General features: G+C 42.3%; 1 protein-coding gene across 1 annotated transcript in view; it reads right to left on the reverse strand.

The window, feature by feature from the left end:
* SNTB2 (syntrophin beta 2) overlaps positions 1-17,198 on the reverse strand; it is a 309,644-nt gene that overhangs the window by 85,509 nt on the left and 206,937 nt on the right. Inside the window, exon 4 of the mRNA XM_085638715.1 lies at positions 4,877-5,019. Coding sequence (XP_085494841.1) covers positions 4,877-5,019 — 143 coding nt within the window. The remainder of the gene's footprint in view (positions 1-4,876; positions 5,020-17,198) is intronic.

Genomic DNA, 17,198 nt, shown 5'->3' on the forward strand with positions numbered 1-17,198 from the left:
ACAATCAGGATTTTTGGCTCTAGTGGAATGTTCCACTCGTCCTGATTGCTGGGGGAATTGATTTCTAGGTGATCACCTTCCCTTTGTCTCTCTGATCACTATTGAGTGATAGGGATGGCATGATTGCCCGTGGGCTCCATACGTTTGTGCCTTCAGGACCACCCCCAGTGTCAGTACTTGTGGCCAGGTCCTCGCTTCCTTCCTCCTGACGCTGTTCAGCCCTTTTCTCTTTTGCAGGTTCTTGTACTAACTGCTCTGGGGCTGCAGCAGTGTTACAGTGCTCTACGTCTCTTGCTGATCTGTCCTTCGCTTGCTTTAGATGTTGAGCTTTGTTTGACAGAGCAAGTGATGGTATTGGTGGTGGTGGTGGTGCTATATCTTTTAGGGGTATGACCACTGGGTGTAATGGTGATGGAAGCCCCTTTGATTCAAAGTCGTTGCTTTTTAATATGCCCCCAGCATCCTTTAAAAAAAGAAAAGTTTGTATATATTTTGGGCTGGAAGCTGGTATTGGTAATCTTTACTGGTGTTACTCCTTTGATTGCCACCAGTGTATTGTGTGCCAGAGGGGAGTTAGGGGTACGAGGTCCCGTCAAGGTTAAACCTTTACCAGACTCACCCAGAATTTTGCTCTTTTTTTTCCTATTCGAAAGGACAGTAGAGAGTGATCGCATCTCTCTCCCTGAACTCATTTTTTACTGCTCTTCTTTGTGTGTTTAAGTGTGTGTTGAGCGAAGCTTTACGGAATTAAGGGTTATTATCAAGAAGATGCTTCTTAGAGCTACAAGAATCACTCTGTACATTAGGGTGGGTGTGCTTCTTGTTTTGGGCTTTAAGCTTTGTACTTAATCTTGGTGCCCTTGCTTCCCTGCCCCAGACCGTTCCTTGGTCCTAGATCCTTAGCCTTTGGCCAAAAATCCTTGGCCCTTGATCCTTGACCCTTGGCCTTTGTAGCTCCTCGTTGCTGTTGCTTATTACTGTTACTTATTACTTATTGCTTGTTGTTGCTGTTACTTCAAGTTGGAGTGGAAGTTGAGAATGTAGTATTATGTTTTTATAGTGTTTTATTGAGAAACCGAACAGGCAAGGAGCTTTCGCCGAGTTCCGCTGCTCCAGTCAGTGCGTCAGAGACCACCTAGACCATCTAAACATTAGGTGGGAGATTGTGTAGGTCCCAGCAGGGCAAGGCAGGCGTTGAAGGGCACTAGTTGGCCTCCCCTCCTCTGTGTTTCCTCTATATTTCCTCTACATTGGCTGCATTTGCTGTCGATACCTCAATGCTCGGGTGCTTACGTGTATCAACGCCTCAGACGACTGTGCCTCAGAGACTTTTAAGTGCATTTTTAGGTGTAGTTTGGTGTAATTTGGTACTGTCTGGCACAGCTGTTGATGGTGGCGCCGTTTCTCACAGAGGAAAAGGGTGCGAGGGACACAGCACAGGACAGGACTGGACGTGCGTGCGCAGATCCCCTCCTTGGGCTTGGACGTCGTCGAGGCAGCCGTCGTCGAGACAGTCGTCACCACAGCCCTCGTCGTCGACGTGCAAGCCGTCGCCAACATCGTTGTTGACATCATCACTGACACCATCGACGACGATACGGCCACCACCGGCGTCAAAGTCGTCGACGTGGAACCCTGAAGTGTCAGCACAAGAGACGATAAAATCACCGTCGACAAGCCCATCGACGGAGCCAGAGTAGAAGGAGAAGACTGTACCTTTGATGATTTCGTCGACTGAGTCGTTGAAAACGTCGTCAACGATGGGACTTTCTTCACAGATTTTACCTCAGAAGAGAGTGAGGAGGGCTTTTTGAAAGTCTTTGGAGCCGCTGTAGGAGAAGATAGAGGAACAGAGCTGGATTTCCTCTCAGACATCACTCCTTTTGACAGTCCTTCCCTCTCCTTTACACCTTGGTGAGGAGATTCGCCAGGACTACGCCTTTCAGACCTACGAGAGGTCTTTTTAAGGCCTTACCAGGATGTTCTTCAGAAGGCGAAGGAGACACTCTACCCCTTTTTAAAGACCTTCTGTAAGATGTAGCAGAAGATGTCTCATCACTGTTGACTTGAGTTTCTGGAGCCAGGTCAACAGACGCCCTTCACGGTCTCGCAGAGTCTTCGTGGAAAAAGTGTGGCATATTTTACAGTCTGCTGCCTTATGGTCTGGGTACAGACAGTAAATACAATCCTTGTGTTTGTCCTCCACATATAACCTCTTCTTAGCACAGGTTGCACAGACTTTAAAGAGGGCTTTCTTCTCCTTATCAGACATCTTGACACAAAGTCCAAGCAGGTTTTGATGAAAAAACAGGTGAAAACACTGTAGAAGTAAGGTTAACAGGAAAAAAACAGTGGAGACTCCCTTGCACAACGTACAGTAGAAAATCGGAGGCTCTGGGCTTCTCTCAGGAGGGTTCTAAGGGGTGAGGCTGATCTGATTGGTTGTTCACTTTATTTGATCTCTTTTATAAAAAGAGGTGGATATGTTGCAAAACTAGAATGGGCCTAGGCCTAGTTTCTGTTTTGGTAATGGTTTCTATTGCTATTTTATGTATCCTGGGGACTCCCATTCCGACGACGGGGAATGATACAAGCATGGGAATCTATGAAAGTTCCAATACTGGAGTAATAAATACCTATCTGGGAAGCAGATGTCAGCCAAACTGACTACCTTATTGTGTTTGATATCCTGCTGTAGTGTGTCAGATGTCAGAGCGCTGGACTGGACAGGTAGAGCATTTGCTCCAGAAGGGGTTACTTTTCATATTTCTAGGATAACGAAATCCAATTCAAAGGCATTGTCTTATCTTTCCTTTCCAGATGTTCCAAAACTTTATGTGGTAAGAGCTCTATGAGGCTATGATGGATGATATACGCCCACAGGGCGAAAGTCAGCTTTTCAGTGCTCTTACAAATCCACACAGAGCTGTATCCTTACCTATTATAGCCCATTAGTTCCACTGGGCTATGCAGGAAGCAAGGATCGATATTTCCACATTTGGAGATCATTCAGTACAAGGGGCAATGGCCTCTAAAGCATTTACGTTGGGAGCTCGTTTAGAAGACATTCTGAACGCAGTGGATTGGTCGTCAGACTACCTTTAAAAGGTTTTACTTTAAGCCGGTTATAAATCTGGCTTTACTAGTGGTGTATAAGCTTTAAACTATCCTAATCCTCGCTTCCGGTCCGGACATAGAATGAAACACTTCCTAGCTATTGTAAAGGAAAGTTTCAATTCTATTAAGGACTCTGAGGTGAGGATTAGCCCACCCTAATTTGGGAACTCCCCCTCCCCCCGAACTGTCTACATTGAGACTGTAAGTAATCTGTTTTCTTTTGAGTACCGTTTAGTAATGTGTGCTTTGCTTATTTGGTTCTGTATAAATATTACTTTGTTTCCCCAAAACATTACTTTGAAGTGATGTTAAAATACTCTAGTTCTTCATCCAGGACGGAAACAAGCATCCAGGACTGAAAAAGACACTTTGCATGAAGAAAGAGGAGGATAGAGCGTCCTCAGGGGAAGGTGTATGACTGGACCTGCGCTGATTGGCTGCTGTTGGACTTTGTTCTGTTTCCTGAAGTTTAATGGGAAATGTAATTTGGTTGACTTTTCCTAAGCTTTTAATGGCTGCTGGATGGAATAAATGAGGAAAGTTAAGCCTAATCCTCAACTCAGAGTCCTTAGTAGAATTGAAATTTTCCTTTACGATAGCTAGGACATTTTTCATTAACGCTGCTGCCCTTAGGGACAGTCTTTAGTACCTCAGGTCATAGGGACCAGTGGTAGCATTTACTGGGGACTTAGAGGGTGCTAAATGTTTTGCCAATTGGCAGAAACAATAGTACAATTTTGAGGCAAAGAACACTGGTACTGAGGACCTGGTTAGCAGGAACCCTGTATACTTCAGTCAAAGTTGCATCAAACACCAGGCAAACATTGGTGCGGTACTGCAACAAAAACCCAGTTTCCTACAATCTGAAGCATGGGGATTTTAATAGTTTAATATTAGTGGGCCTTAATGTGCCTTCCCTAGAAGCCAATATTGAACAAAATCGGTACTGATCCTTTTCAGGTTCATGGGGGAGGGATTAATATACTAAAAACCCTAATAAGGACTGAATAACTCTATGCTCACTGATGCGACACTGTGCTCTCATGCTTGTACGGACTTTGATTTTGTGTGATTCATTTTGTGTCTTGTTTTCTTTATCATATTACGTGTAGTCATGTTTACAGTTCGTAGAGTACTTAACTAATTCATTTCAGAAATAACACAAAGTAACTTATGAATGCAGATTACTTGTGTACAATATTAATTAATTGATGCTTGATTCATGGCAATTGGGTGGGGGGAAGAAGGTCGGGTCTTTTTATTCGGTGTCCCTAGAAGCCAAGACATTGTTTTACTAATGTGTTTTGGATACTACCCCACAAAACAAGGCGCTCCTCCCTTGAAACCATAGGATATCAAAAAGGCAAGAGCATTTGCTGTATTTTCACCATTTAATGTTTCAAGTTAGTTCTCCACTCGAATAATGATCCCTATAAGCTTTAACCTAGGGACCTGTAGATCGATGGAATAGGTAGTAGAAACCGCGCACCAACACAGGACCCAATACCACCTGGAATATGCCTATTGATATTACGCATAATCAATTTTTTAAAGCGGAGATAAAAAAAAAACAATGACCCAATGGACATTAGATTATAAAAATCAGGTTAGCCATAAAATTCAAGCCATCAGGAGTCTTAACAAGCATTTTTTTTTAATTTACTGAATAATCGTATAACAACAAAAAAAAAAAAAAAACTTTTGAAGAACAACCTCCTAATCTGGCCAACCAACAGAAGACTTTTGAATTGGACCTTACCTGGTAGCAATAAGAGGGTAGCTCTGGGATGGCGATGCCCAAGCATCTCTTGTCCATGGCATACAATCATAAAGAAGCAAGTCCTTCTCTGTTACAGCCATCACAGTAGTCCTCCACTGCTGCAGTCCTCCATCTGGTTTCATCTGAAAATAGTAATATTGAGTTACAAGCAGGGCAGCACCCCGCTTTTATTAGGTTTGTAATTAGCGCTTTGCACTTGTATAAATCCAACAACCTGGTGTATACTTGTAATTGTTAGTAGCCTTTGCTCTTTAATGAAGCAATTGGTCTATAAGATTTTGACTGGCAGGTAACTGGCTTCTTATGCAACATCCCCTTACAATGATTCAACCACCACAACAGGTGCAATAAGGAATACATAGGCATGAAAGTTTATCTGGAAATGGTGTAGATGGACAGCATGGAGGCAAAGAAATTCTGAATATATCTGGTCAACCATATAATGTGGTATATGAAGCTTACTCTGGTTTGACGTAGCAGAAGTGCAATGTGGAAAGCATGGTGACACATGACTTGTTGGCACGCCCACAGATATTGCAGTGTACGTGCTGGTATTGCACAGAGAAGTGTACCTCAGGGGCAGTTTAGATAGTGCCTGTGTGAGGGGTTGGTGTGAGATCCTATTCCTGATAATGCATTCTTCAAAGTACTCCGATTTAATTGAGTATTGTTTAAACCCCCCTTGGCCTAAAGTGGGGTCATTACCAGGTCACACTATTATACAATGTCAAGGTTTGAATTTTCGAATTATCAGATCAAACAAGAATATTACTTTCCTGTCACCACCACCATGTCCCTGTTGTAGCGTTAAATACTGTGCATACACAATGCATCTAATTTCTGGTGTGGAAATTTGCAGTGTCTTCTTTTTCAAGTCTGACAGCTGTGACTATGACTAGAATGACCTCTCCCTTGAGCACCATGATCCTCAAAATATATTGTGAGACAAATTCCACTTTGGATATTTATAAATGTAGGTGGAACTAACTTTTCGATCTGAACTGTTGTACACCATGACAGAAAGGGTGGTATATGGCACAGTGAAGCTGGTTAACAGTCCTGGATGACTGATTGGGGTAATCTGCATATTCTTATTATGTTATAGAACTAGCAGATATAAAAACAAAGAAAAAACAATTGTATTACAGATGCAAAAAGCCAATATAGAAATGTAAACAATAACAATTTAGATAGATTTAAATAGTTTTTGTCCCAGCTTGTGAAGTATAGGTGTCCCCATGCTAAAAGAATCTAGCTAATGCATTTGTTATATTTGCCTGAAGAGGTGAGAGGGTCAGATGTCAATCTACCACGCAAGCAGATTGCAACCAAGGATTATAGGCGTGTAACCTTCCCACTTGCAACATGCATCCGACTGTACAGTGTGCTGTGTACAAGATTGTGAAGCAGTACCTCACCTTCATCAATCCTTAAAGACTAACATGGATGTGAAAAGTGTCTTAGATCCCTGAAAAAGGTCTGAATATGCTTACCTAAGAATCCAGATTTCAGATCACTGTTTTGGATGCCAGAGACTGAAGGCCTGAAATACACACTCAATATGGATGACAAACCAATCATGTGGCCCCTTTATTGCCAAAAGGGGCCTTGAGTGTTCATAAAGGGCACTCATTTGGAACCAGTGTCCAGCCTTGCAAGATAGAGGACACTTGCTGCCAAGCAGTTCCTCTGAATCTATCTCTGGTACTAGCCACCAGAGAAGCAACCCATGTTCAAATAAATGAGAGGCAAATGAAAAATCCAAGATGTGTAGAGCGGACATCTGCTATTGTCTGTGGCTGAAGAAATACAAGTCTTGCACACTTCAGGAGTCTCTGACTCAATGAGACTGTGATGACAAGATGCCCCTAGCACTGAAACCATTACTGAGTAGCGATGTGGCCACAGATATTGACACCGTCAAACTATACGATCCTATTTTTGTAGGCAAAGTTGAGATTAAAAGTCTACAGTTCACCTTAATTGACAATGGGTGCACTGAAAACTTCGCAAAGACACTGAAGATGATGAATAAAACTAGTAAACTCAAGGGGGTTCAACCCTTAACTGGGCGAAGCTGCAGGAGCATAGACTTGTGCCCTTCTTTTGCAAATTCTGCACCGGGGAAATTGCATTTAGATATTGTGCTTTTAGCAACATGGGGAATTAAAATCAGAATAGCTATTGGAATAGAAAGGGATATTACTAATTTGCAAGTAGTCTACTACCTTTTGTTTCTCCATGTCAGTGGAAAGAAAGGTGGCTATTTTGCTGCTAGATTTCAGAGAGAAAATGTGTTTAAGTTTTTTAAACTGATTTAGTTTTCACTTTTGGTGCTGATCTTTTGTTACTATTATATGTTTTCATTTCATGATGTTATCAGTTTTTCTAAACATTTCTTCAGTTTCTTTTTTGTACATTTTAATTGTTACATATATTCTTTTTAGTTTGAATTAATTATGACTCAAGTTTGCTGATTTTGATTATGATGTGCCATTTTTATTTTTTCTTATTCTTCTTATCTTTTGTTATCTTCTTACTTTGGATCGTGTAGTATTGTGAAATGTTTGTCAGATACTCATTCTGCTGGCCCTGAAGAAGTGATATTTGTAATAGTCGCGAAACTAGCTTTGGCCACTTTTTTCTTGCTGATAAAAAAGAATTATCAAAGAGCAATGAAAGCTTGAACGAGAGACACGCGACTACAATTCAGGCCGTATTTATTCCTACGCAAAGAAATGTTACTGTAATTAATAAAGCACCAATTGTAGTCGCTAAGGAAATGAGTATATCTGATACATCTCTGAATAGCGCCACCAGTGTCACAACAGATAGTGAGCCATCCACTAGCTCCTCTTTTGCCATCACTAATGTTTCTTTTTAAGAGGAACTGCTAAGAATGTGAAAAGAAGGAAGATCCCAAACACAGACCAAGAAACAGGAGATAGAGAAATAGCCTCCAGAAGTAACAAAATGCACGGAAGAAGGAAGACAAGGGAAGGGAGTGAAAACCAGGAACAAACAAGAATGGAAATGACCAAGAAATGCACATTGTTTACAATCTATCTAAAATTAGTTTTTCCAATCAACAGTTGAGTGTACTGAATAAAGGCATGACTTTTGTTCCAGCACATCATTTGGATTTTTTTCAATTTCAATTAGACATGTTAAGATTTGAAAGACAGCTGAAGCTGAAGACGTTTTTGAGATGATACTCCCTGAAACTAACATACGAGGGAATACTGCATCTGTAACCTCTAACTCTATCAAAGATCTTTTAGATATAGAAACAGTACTTACTGTCTTTAACCAATTCCACACTAGATGAGTTGGAAAATATTGCACATGATGTGAACATCAATTAGAACGAAACCTTAGACAGTGGGCTTAAAGAAAAATCCACTTTCTTTACCAGATTAGCACTCGGCGACAGTATTGATGTAATTGAGAACTATGTATTGCGGTCGTGAAACAGTTACAGAAGAGCATTCAATTTGAGTAGAAAACAGAAACTAGCACTCAAATCCCTTAAATGAAACAATGAAATAGTGATCCGAAAAGCCGATAGGTGAGAAGCAGTGGTAGCGATGGACTATTTTAATTGCAACAAAGAGGCAAGGTGGCAGCTCTCTGATGAATTTGGCTATGAAATAACCAGAGTATAACAGTTAAAAAGCTGAAAGGAATCTAGTCAGTATGTTGACCAAATCAAAGGCATTCGGGTTATCAGATGAGTAATATCAGTATATGAATGCTTCCAGTTATATAGTTTCTTCTGAAAAGTACGTAAATCACTTGAGAATCCACAAGGAAATCCCACAGCGCCAAGTAGCGGGTTGACAGAAAGGTTGTCTGAATTCATTGATGTTTTCATAACACCGCTAGTGAAATAGCTTCCTTCCTTCATTAACCCCTTCAGCGCGGCGCGGATTTCCGCGCCACGCTGAAGGTTCTGTGCGCGGGCATGGCCATGACGGAGCGGTTCCGTCATGCGCACAGCGCAACCGACGTGCATGACGGAACCGCTCCGTCATGCGCGTCGAAGGGGTTAAATATACAACAGACGTTTGAAAGTCAACAAACATACCCTAGGAAAGGGATTTGTTTCTAGTTATAATGGAAGTGAAGTCTTTGTATACATGCATAAAACAGGAGCATGCTCTTGAGAGCATGAGATATTTTCTAAATAATAGACCAGTGAATTTGCTAGCCATAGTCACATGGTACTGGAGATGGCAGAGTCCGTGTTTGACAACAATTTCTTTCTATTATGAGAGGGATCTGTTCCATTAAATTGCAGGACTGCGATGGGCTCTTGATTTGCACCATCGTATGCCTCGTTGTTCATGGGCTGGTTCGAAAAAGAATATTTAACCAGTAAAGATTCATCTAATTTTTAGACTTTCATTCTGCTTTGGTTATGTTTTATCAATTATATCTTTCTAATTTGGAAAGGTGATGAATCAGATGTGTGAATTTCAGACTCTTAAATCAGAATATATTAAATACAGATCTAACCGTAGAATACAGCCAAGAAAAGATTTGTTTCCTTGGTAGTGAGGCTTTTGTAGATGGCATAAGCATTAAAAGCAGATTGTATAGTAAACCCCCACTTTTAAGTGTTCTGGGATTAGATTTAGCACATCCTCTCCATCAGAAAATAAATATTCCATACAATCAGTATTTGATGGCTAGACAAATCTTTAGTCCAGAAGATGATTCCAAAAATGAGGCATCAAATATCAAGAGTCACTTCCTCAAGAGGATACCATGCAAACATCCTGAACAAAGCCAAGTGAGTCCCTAAGAGATGTTTTACTGTACAAACCAGCTCTTTCACAAGGGAAGAAAGTTAAGTCTTTTAAAATCTCAGTCAGGTTTGTTACTCAATACAATTGTGAGAGTATCAAGGTTTAGAGCGAATACATTACAGTCACACCAGAAATTGCTTTTAAACAGGCAAACCCTTAAAAAAAGATAGCTTGTCCTAATGACACAACAAAATACTCTCAAGAAAAATATCCAACAGGCACATTAATTGGCATATGTTGGACTCTGCTGCCCTCGCTGGGGTGAGTCTTCATCTCCCAGCAGCAACATGGATCAGAGGAGGGGTAGGCGAACGTGCTCATAAACGCTTGAGTTTCCCACAAGGTGGGACTCCGTTTTTGCCCGCATTGAACTCTGCTGCACTTGCTGGGGTGGGACTTCGGTCTTCGCAGAAACGTGGATCGGAGGAGGGGCAGGTGAACGTGTTCATAAGCGCTTGGGCGTCCCGCGGCATGGGACGTGCCTTGTCGAACACTGGGCCAAGAGCGAGCCCGTCTGTGTCTGTCAGAGCGGAAGAGGCTGGGCTGGGCCACCCCACATGGTTTTGCCTCAAAAGGTACAATTAACTTCAACTGTGCACTATATTTGGGATTGACCCGTGAATGCTACAAATATGCAAAACCCACTCTGTTGTACAGTGCTAAATTCCTTGCGTTTTACCCACAAGTACCTCAGGATGGTTACGTGAAATCTAGGTTCTAACATGGAGGGGACAGCCACCAATAAAAAGATTAGCACGCTAGATTGGTATATTGAAAAGGCAGTGGGTGCCATTAAAGAAATTCTTATCGCTGAAAGGCAGTTGTCAAATGTTTTTTTTGCCCACCGATAGTGGGGATCTGCACATTTTGCAAACTGCACCATTGAGCCAGAAGGCAGACAGTGCTGACTTGGGTGGTGGAACCCTGAGTCATCAAATGCCAGGTCAGGTGTGTGTGGGTGGGTGTTGCTACTCCCGTCAAATGTGCACATCTCCCTAAGGAGCAGGCTGATAAATTAGTTTGCCTAGCACCAAAAGGAAACGTGGGGTTAACCACAAACACACAGCTAACCTAAGCAAGCCTAGACACCCAGGGAATCCATCGTCTGACACCCTCTGTCCAAATTAAGAGGCCATTTAGGATTGGTTTGCCTAGTTTAGTAAGGATGTCGCAGCTCTTTTGATTTCTAAGTTACAGGGGCTGCACAATTGCCTGGGGTGTAGTGAGGAGAAATTAAGTGAGCTGGACTTAAGGATGACCAGGATATAGCTTGTGTGTTAGATGGATTCCTTGCAGCTGATCTAATTACATCTAACCCTTCAAGGGACTATGGTGCAAGGATCATTAAGGCCCAGGAGAACTTCCAAATACCCACAAAGAAGCCTGGACTGGATACAGGTCTTACTTCCAGGTGTGACCTCTCGCCGGTAGCTTGCCTTTATGTTACTGTTATGACTAACGTCCCAATCCTATACCCTGAGGCAAATGAGACTATTGTGAAGTTAACCTATGAAACTATTCACTAGATTAATGGGAATATCAGGTGCCAGGGAAAATTATTCAATGAAGTCCTAATGGTAAAAAGAGTTGGCAGGGTGGGGACCATGCCCATAGAATTTACTGGGGATTGTGTCACTGCCATCTTTAGATGTCCTAAAATGACAGGCAACCTTATTAGGGCCTCCTACCAAGGTAAAAACAAGCTTAGCAACATAAAGATATTGTCCCTTGGCTATTTTTACAGAGATCTGGCTAATCATTTTCAACCCAGGGAGGGCCTTTGTAGTTCTAAACCAGCCCAGTCTCTACCTTATTACATCCCTATTCAGAACTGCTTTACTGTCCGATAATGATTAATCTGGTGTTTGCCAGGCGACTGAGGTAACCCTTGTCCAGAAAGCTAGCCGTGGAGCAGGTCACTCTGCGGTCACTCTGCTGTCCGGTCTAACTCATCCCTTGATATAGCTAACAGCGGATGCCCTACCACTGCCAAGTCCGAAATGTGCACATTAGCAATAGGTGCGAGGAACCTAGCCAGTTCAACTGACACTGCCCAAGAGGTTAATATACTCTTTTGGAATATCGCTGGCCTTGTTCCCAAAGTGGTTAGAGAGAATTGGGGCAATTGTATATGCAAATATAAAAAATTTCACCAAGAGACTTGGGCCACCGAAGTAATTGGTCTGGATGGTTACATTTCTGATATGGTTCCAAAGATTCCATCTTTGTCTGGTAGGGCACAGGCAGGACGAATGGCCTGTTTTGTAAAATTAGCCCTGTCTGCATTAACAACGACTTGGCCCAAGCTTTTTATCTACCTGGCCCAATGGCTTGAACATTGTTTTTATCAATTTCTACAATTGGTACACTGAGTCCGATTTTAACATTAATTTTATTATGTTATTTGATTTTATCCTAGGTCTTGAACTTAAATTAGCTTTTTTGCACAAAGGGTATCAAATTATTTCAAGTGGGGACTTCAACGCTAAACTTGGACTTACTCAGGAGTAAAGCAAACATACTTTGATAGTATTAGCACAGGCTGTGAAAGCCCACATGGGGATCAGAGGGTTCATGCTCTTTTTCAACTTATTAAATCGTTCGACTTCACTCGTAGCGAATTCTTAGATCCGTTTTATTTAACTAAAGCCATCTTTGAAAGGGAGAGTATTGCTCAGTTAGATTATATTTTTGTATCCTAGCTTTGTTGGCTAAGGTTTCCAGGGAGAAAATCGATACAGCAACCACAACACTTTATGTGTCGGATTTAGCATCCCTAGGAGGGAGAGAGAAGCTAAATGTGTGGACTCACAATCTAACTGTTAAGGCACACGGTCTCCGCCTGGCATGGAGAATGGTTGAAAAAAGGTCCTGATGTCAAAACAATAGGTGAACCATCTTCACACAATGTTTAATTGTCTTACCCCTTCTGATGACCACTAGTTTGAGGCAAACCACTTTGCTCAGCTGGGCCTAGTGAGCAGCTTGCTCATGAAACCTATTAGATCCAGGAATTAGGAGGTCAAATGTTTTGATCAATCTTGCTAGAAGGCCTTGGCAAACCTACATAAGTCACTGAATGATAAGCCAAGAAACATCCCCAAAATTCAATGTAGAGCGGAGTATAAGGCTGCCCAACGGAATAGGTATAAAGTTATTCAAAATAAATCCTAGTGAAGGATGGTCATGGCTTGTAGATTGAAATATACCAGGACTTTCTGGGCTGTGGCCAATAATATAAATTCAGCTGGCATAAAAAACGATTTCATTGTTACCACCATCAGCCAAGAGGATTGCGTTATCCATTTCAAAGTATTATATGGTTACAACATCCCCATCCAGCAAAATGAGGAGGAGTTGGTTTTCACCCTAAACTTGGAATATACTATTGATGACATTTTGGAGGTTATCATTAACAGCCTAGCAAACAAGGCACCAGGGCCGGATGGGGTGCCCATGGACCTGTCTAAATCTCTTCCAGAACTGTGAACACCTTTGCTGTGCCATTGTTTTAATGCCCTTGTTAGATTAGAACTCCCAGATTATTGGCACACTGCCATCATAGTTTTTATGTACAAAAAGGGCAACCCTCAATCACCAGGCTGTTATCGGCCACTATCCCTGCTGGATGCAGCAGTGAAGCTTGCAGGGAGAGTTGTCTCAGAGCGCCTCTGAACCTGGGTCAGGGTGTCTGACATGCTGTCGGAGGTGCAGCATGGGTACCGTGAGGGGTTTGGCACGGTGAGGCAATGCCTGAATTTGCATCTGCTGATTACCAAATATACTGTTGCTAAGCGTGGCTCCATCTGCCTGGTTTTCATGAACCTGTCCTGCGGCTTAAACTGCATGGTGAGATCTAAACTGTGGGAGATTCCGAGTAACGTAGGGGTGGTTGGAGGTATAGTGGAATTTTAGCAGGCATCACATTATGACTTATCAGCCTCAGTACTGTATGGTCCATCAGGTGAGAGCTCCAATAGTTTTAATCTGGGATAAGGGGTGCACCAGGGATGTGCCCGGTTCCCGATATTGTTCCTTTTGTATATCAACAGTTAAGGCACAGACCAGTCTGAAAATGTTTCAGATGACCCCTTAATTGGCAATAAAAAGGTCAGTCCTACTTTATGTGGACAAAGCCGCATTACTCTCCATAACGTCCAATGGATTAAATACTCTGTTTTAGTAGTTTGTCACTTTTGTGGGGTCCCTTGGCCTTGCCACCAACTGAACTAAGACTTTTACTATAGCTTGTGGGCCAGGCATCATAAGATACGAGGTGTGCACCTACACAGAATTTTCGTACTTAGGAGTTGTTTTCAACCTTCATTACCAAAATAACGTTTTTAGTCTGACATATACGATTTTTTCAAATGTGGAAACTGCATTTGCATTGCTCACAATGAAAGTAAACAAACTGTTTTGTGGGGCTGTGAAGGAACAATGAGTTATTCCATTAAACAGATTTTGAATTGTAACAGCACCTATTGTGTGTGTATGTTAGAACCTGTGCTTGCCTAAAGATATAAGTAGGATCAACTAGCAGGCCAGTAAAAGAAAGGTGGAAGGATTATTTGAGGGCTTTCAAAAATCCCAAGTAGAAATACCCTGCTGTCCTTACATCTTTCAAGCTCTGGCTACAATATGAACATCGATGATATCCATTTTGTTGCCATAGAAAGAGTACACAGTCCTTGAAGAAAATAAGTTACTTACCTGTAACTTTAGTTCTCCCGTATTGGAATCTTTCATAGATTCACATGCTTGAATCATTCCCAGTCATCGAGATGGGAGTCCCCAGTATATCAAAACAGATATGCAAAATTAGCATAAGCTAGAAAAATAGCCCTAGGCCCATTTCAGTTTTGTAACAGATCCATCTTTTTGTAAAAGAGACCAAAAGAAGACCTTAACCAATCAGACTACCCCACCTTCTAGAACCCTTCTGAGAGAACCTCAGACCTTCAGATTTTCGCAGCACTAGTACCATAAACCTAACCATAAGGTTCTCAAAAGGTGAGTTTCTCAGGGGAGGAGGGTGGGTCGCATGTGAATCTATGAAAGAATCCAGTACTGGAGAACTAAAGTTACAGGTAAGTAACTTATTTTCTTACTCCAAAATTGGAACTTTCATAGATTTACATGCTTAAATAAGAGTAGTTAGCAGGGAGGAGCACATTTTTGTTACAATTGTCTCTAAATAAAATATACACAATGAAGAATAAAAATAAAAATAAATTTTCCAGTCTTAAACTCTTAATTCATGCCTAAACAAAGCATTTAACGTTGGGCATCAAAACACTGATAAAATGGGAATGAGAAAAGAATAGAGTAAGAAAACTAATGCAAAAGAATGTGAGAGGTTCCTAGAGAGTAAAGGAAGGAGGGATGAGAAAGAAAGCTCACAGTCATTGAAACAGGTTCCTCAGGACCGCTTGGCCCACTGCAGTGTCACTGCGAACCGGATAATCCAAGCAGTAGGGCTTGGTAAAGATGTGGATACTCTTCCAAGTTGCCATCCCAGCAGATCTCCTGGATAGGTACCCCAGCACACAGGGCTGTCAAGGCAGAGACCGCTCTAATAGAATGTGCACGACTCTTCCCTGGATGGGCTTTCCAGCTGCCTGATGACAGTATTGGATGGTACTAGAAATCCAATATGCAATGCCTCGTTTGGTGAGAGGATAGCCCTTAAGAGTAGCACTGTATGCCACAAACAGTTGGGGTGACTTTCGGAAGGGTTTACTTCTGTGAAGACAGAATTTTAAATAGCGCTGAATATCTAGAAAATTAAGGGCTCTCTCCGCTGGTGTTGTAGGCTGCGGGAACAAAGTCTTTCGAAACAGTGGTTCATTTAAATGAAAGTCCGATGGAACTTTAGGGATGAATTTTGGGTTTGTACGTAACTACTCTCTGTCATTCTTGAACTAAAGAAAAGGCTCCTGGATAGTGAGAGGCTGCATCCCACCAACCCTTCTAGCAGAGGTCAATGCCAGAAGTAGTGCCACTTTCCATGACAAAGTTCTGTGTACCAATAATAGCGTGGCCAAGATGGAGCTATGAGGATCATCCTGCAGGACTCTGCCTTCATCTCCATGAGAAGCCTTGGCAGGAGGGGAATGGGAGGAAAAGCGTAGGCAAAGGTGCCTGACCATGCCATTGAAAACCCATTCCCCAGGATCCCAGAAGGTGATGCCAACTTGCGAAGTACCGGAATTTCCTGTTTACCGGCGTGACGAATAAGTCTATGGAGGACTTTTCCCTAGAGCGGAAAAATGTTGTCCAGTATTTCCTGGTGCAGTTCCCATTCGGGTAATGCAGACTTGAGCCTGCTGAGAGTATCTCCCGTTGCGTTGAAATTCCCTAGAAGATGTTCTGCTCTTAGCCCACTCCCAGATACACTGAGCGTCCAGTGACAACAGAGGGGACCTTGTGACCCTTGCTTTTTGACCCAATGCATTGCTGTTGTATTGACCGTCCTGATGAGAACCGATGAGTTTCTTATCCTTGGAAGGAATGCTTGTAGGTCCAGCAAATTGATGTGGAGAAGACGATGTTGCTGCCATTGACCACAGTTTTGAAGGTCTTGCAGGAACGCCCCCCATCCCTCCAGAGATGCATCTGTGGTTATTACTCGCGGAGTAGGGGATGCCAGAAAAGAGAGACCTTTTAAAATGTTTTTCTGCTGGGTCCACCAAGAGGTGGCTTGGAGCATAAGCAGAGTTACTTTTATGATACCCTCGAAAGAACCGCTCGCCTGGTGCCATTTTAGGTCCAGTTGTTCCTGAAGGGGGCGCATCCGCAGGCGGCAGAAAGGAATCAGTGGAATGCAGGATGATATTGAACCCAGGTGGGACTTGTAAAAGTGAACTGAAAGTTACTTTTTTCTTAGGAAGAGTTGAGCCATAGACATTAGTTTGGTTTGTCTCTCTAGTGATGGGAAGGCTTTGTTCAGAGACGTGTCCAATATGGTCCCCAGAAAGGTAGTGCTTTTGGACGGGTGTAGGTTTGATTTCTCCTTGTTTAGGGTAAGACCCAGACTGTCAAACAGACCTGTGCAAGCTGTTGATGAAGCAGGCCACCAAAGGGAAAACACTGGTGGGTGAGGGTTATCTAAAGAAAACATTCTGTTTTCTAACTAGATGTGGAGATCCAGTCTATTATTGATGGACGGGCTCACTTTGGTTCTTTAATATTGAGAGGAGGACGAGTCCCTCTGCTCTTTCCCTCTAATATCAGTTAATGGTTGACCAGGATGGGATCAAGAAGGAAAATGCTACTTACCAGTATGTATCTGTTCTTGGCATGCAGAGCTGTAGATTTCTATACTTGTGCATAGATCGCCATTTGGTGATGGGCGCAGATGTTTGCACTTTGTTTTTGTCTTGGAAAAAGTCTTTTGTAGTCATTCCTCCCAGAGAACGCCCAATGTCCTCAGAACATCTCACTTTTCTCCAACTAGAGGTTCTCTCCCTGTTACAAAAACATGCAAT

This window comes from Triturus cristatus, chromosome 12, assembly GCF_964204655.1.
Source record: "Triturus cristatus chromosome 12, aTriCri1.1, whole genome shotgun sequence".
Classification (NCBI taxonomy): Eukaryota; Metazoa; Chordata; class Amphibia; order Caudata; family Salamandridae; genus Triturus; species Triturus cristatus.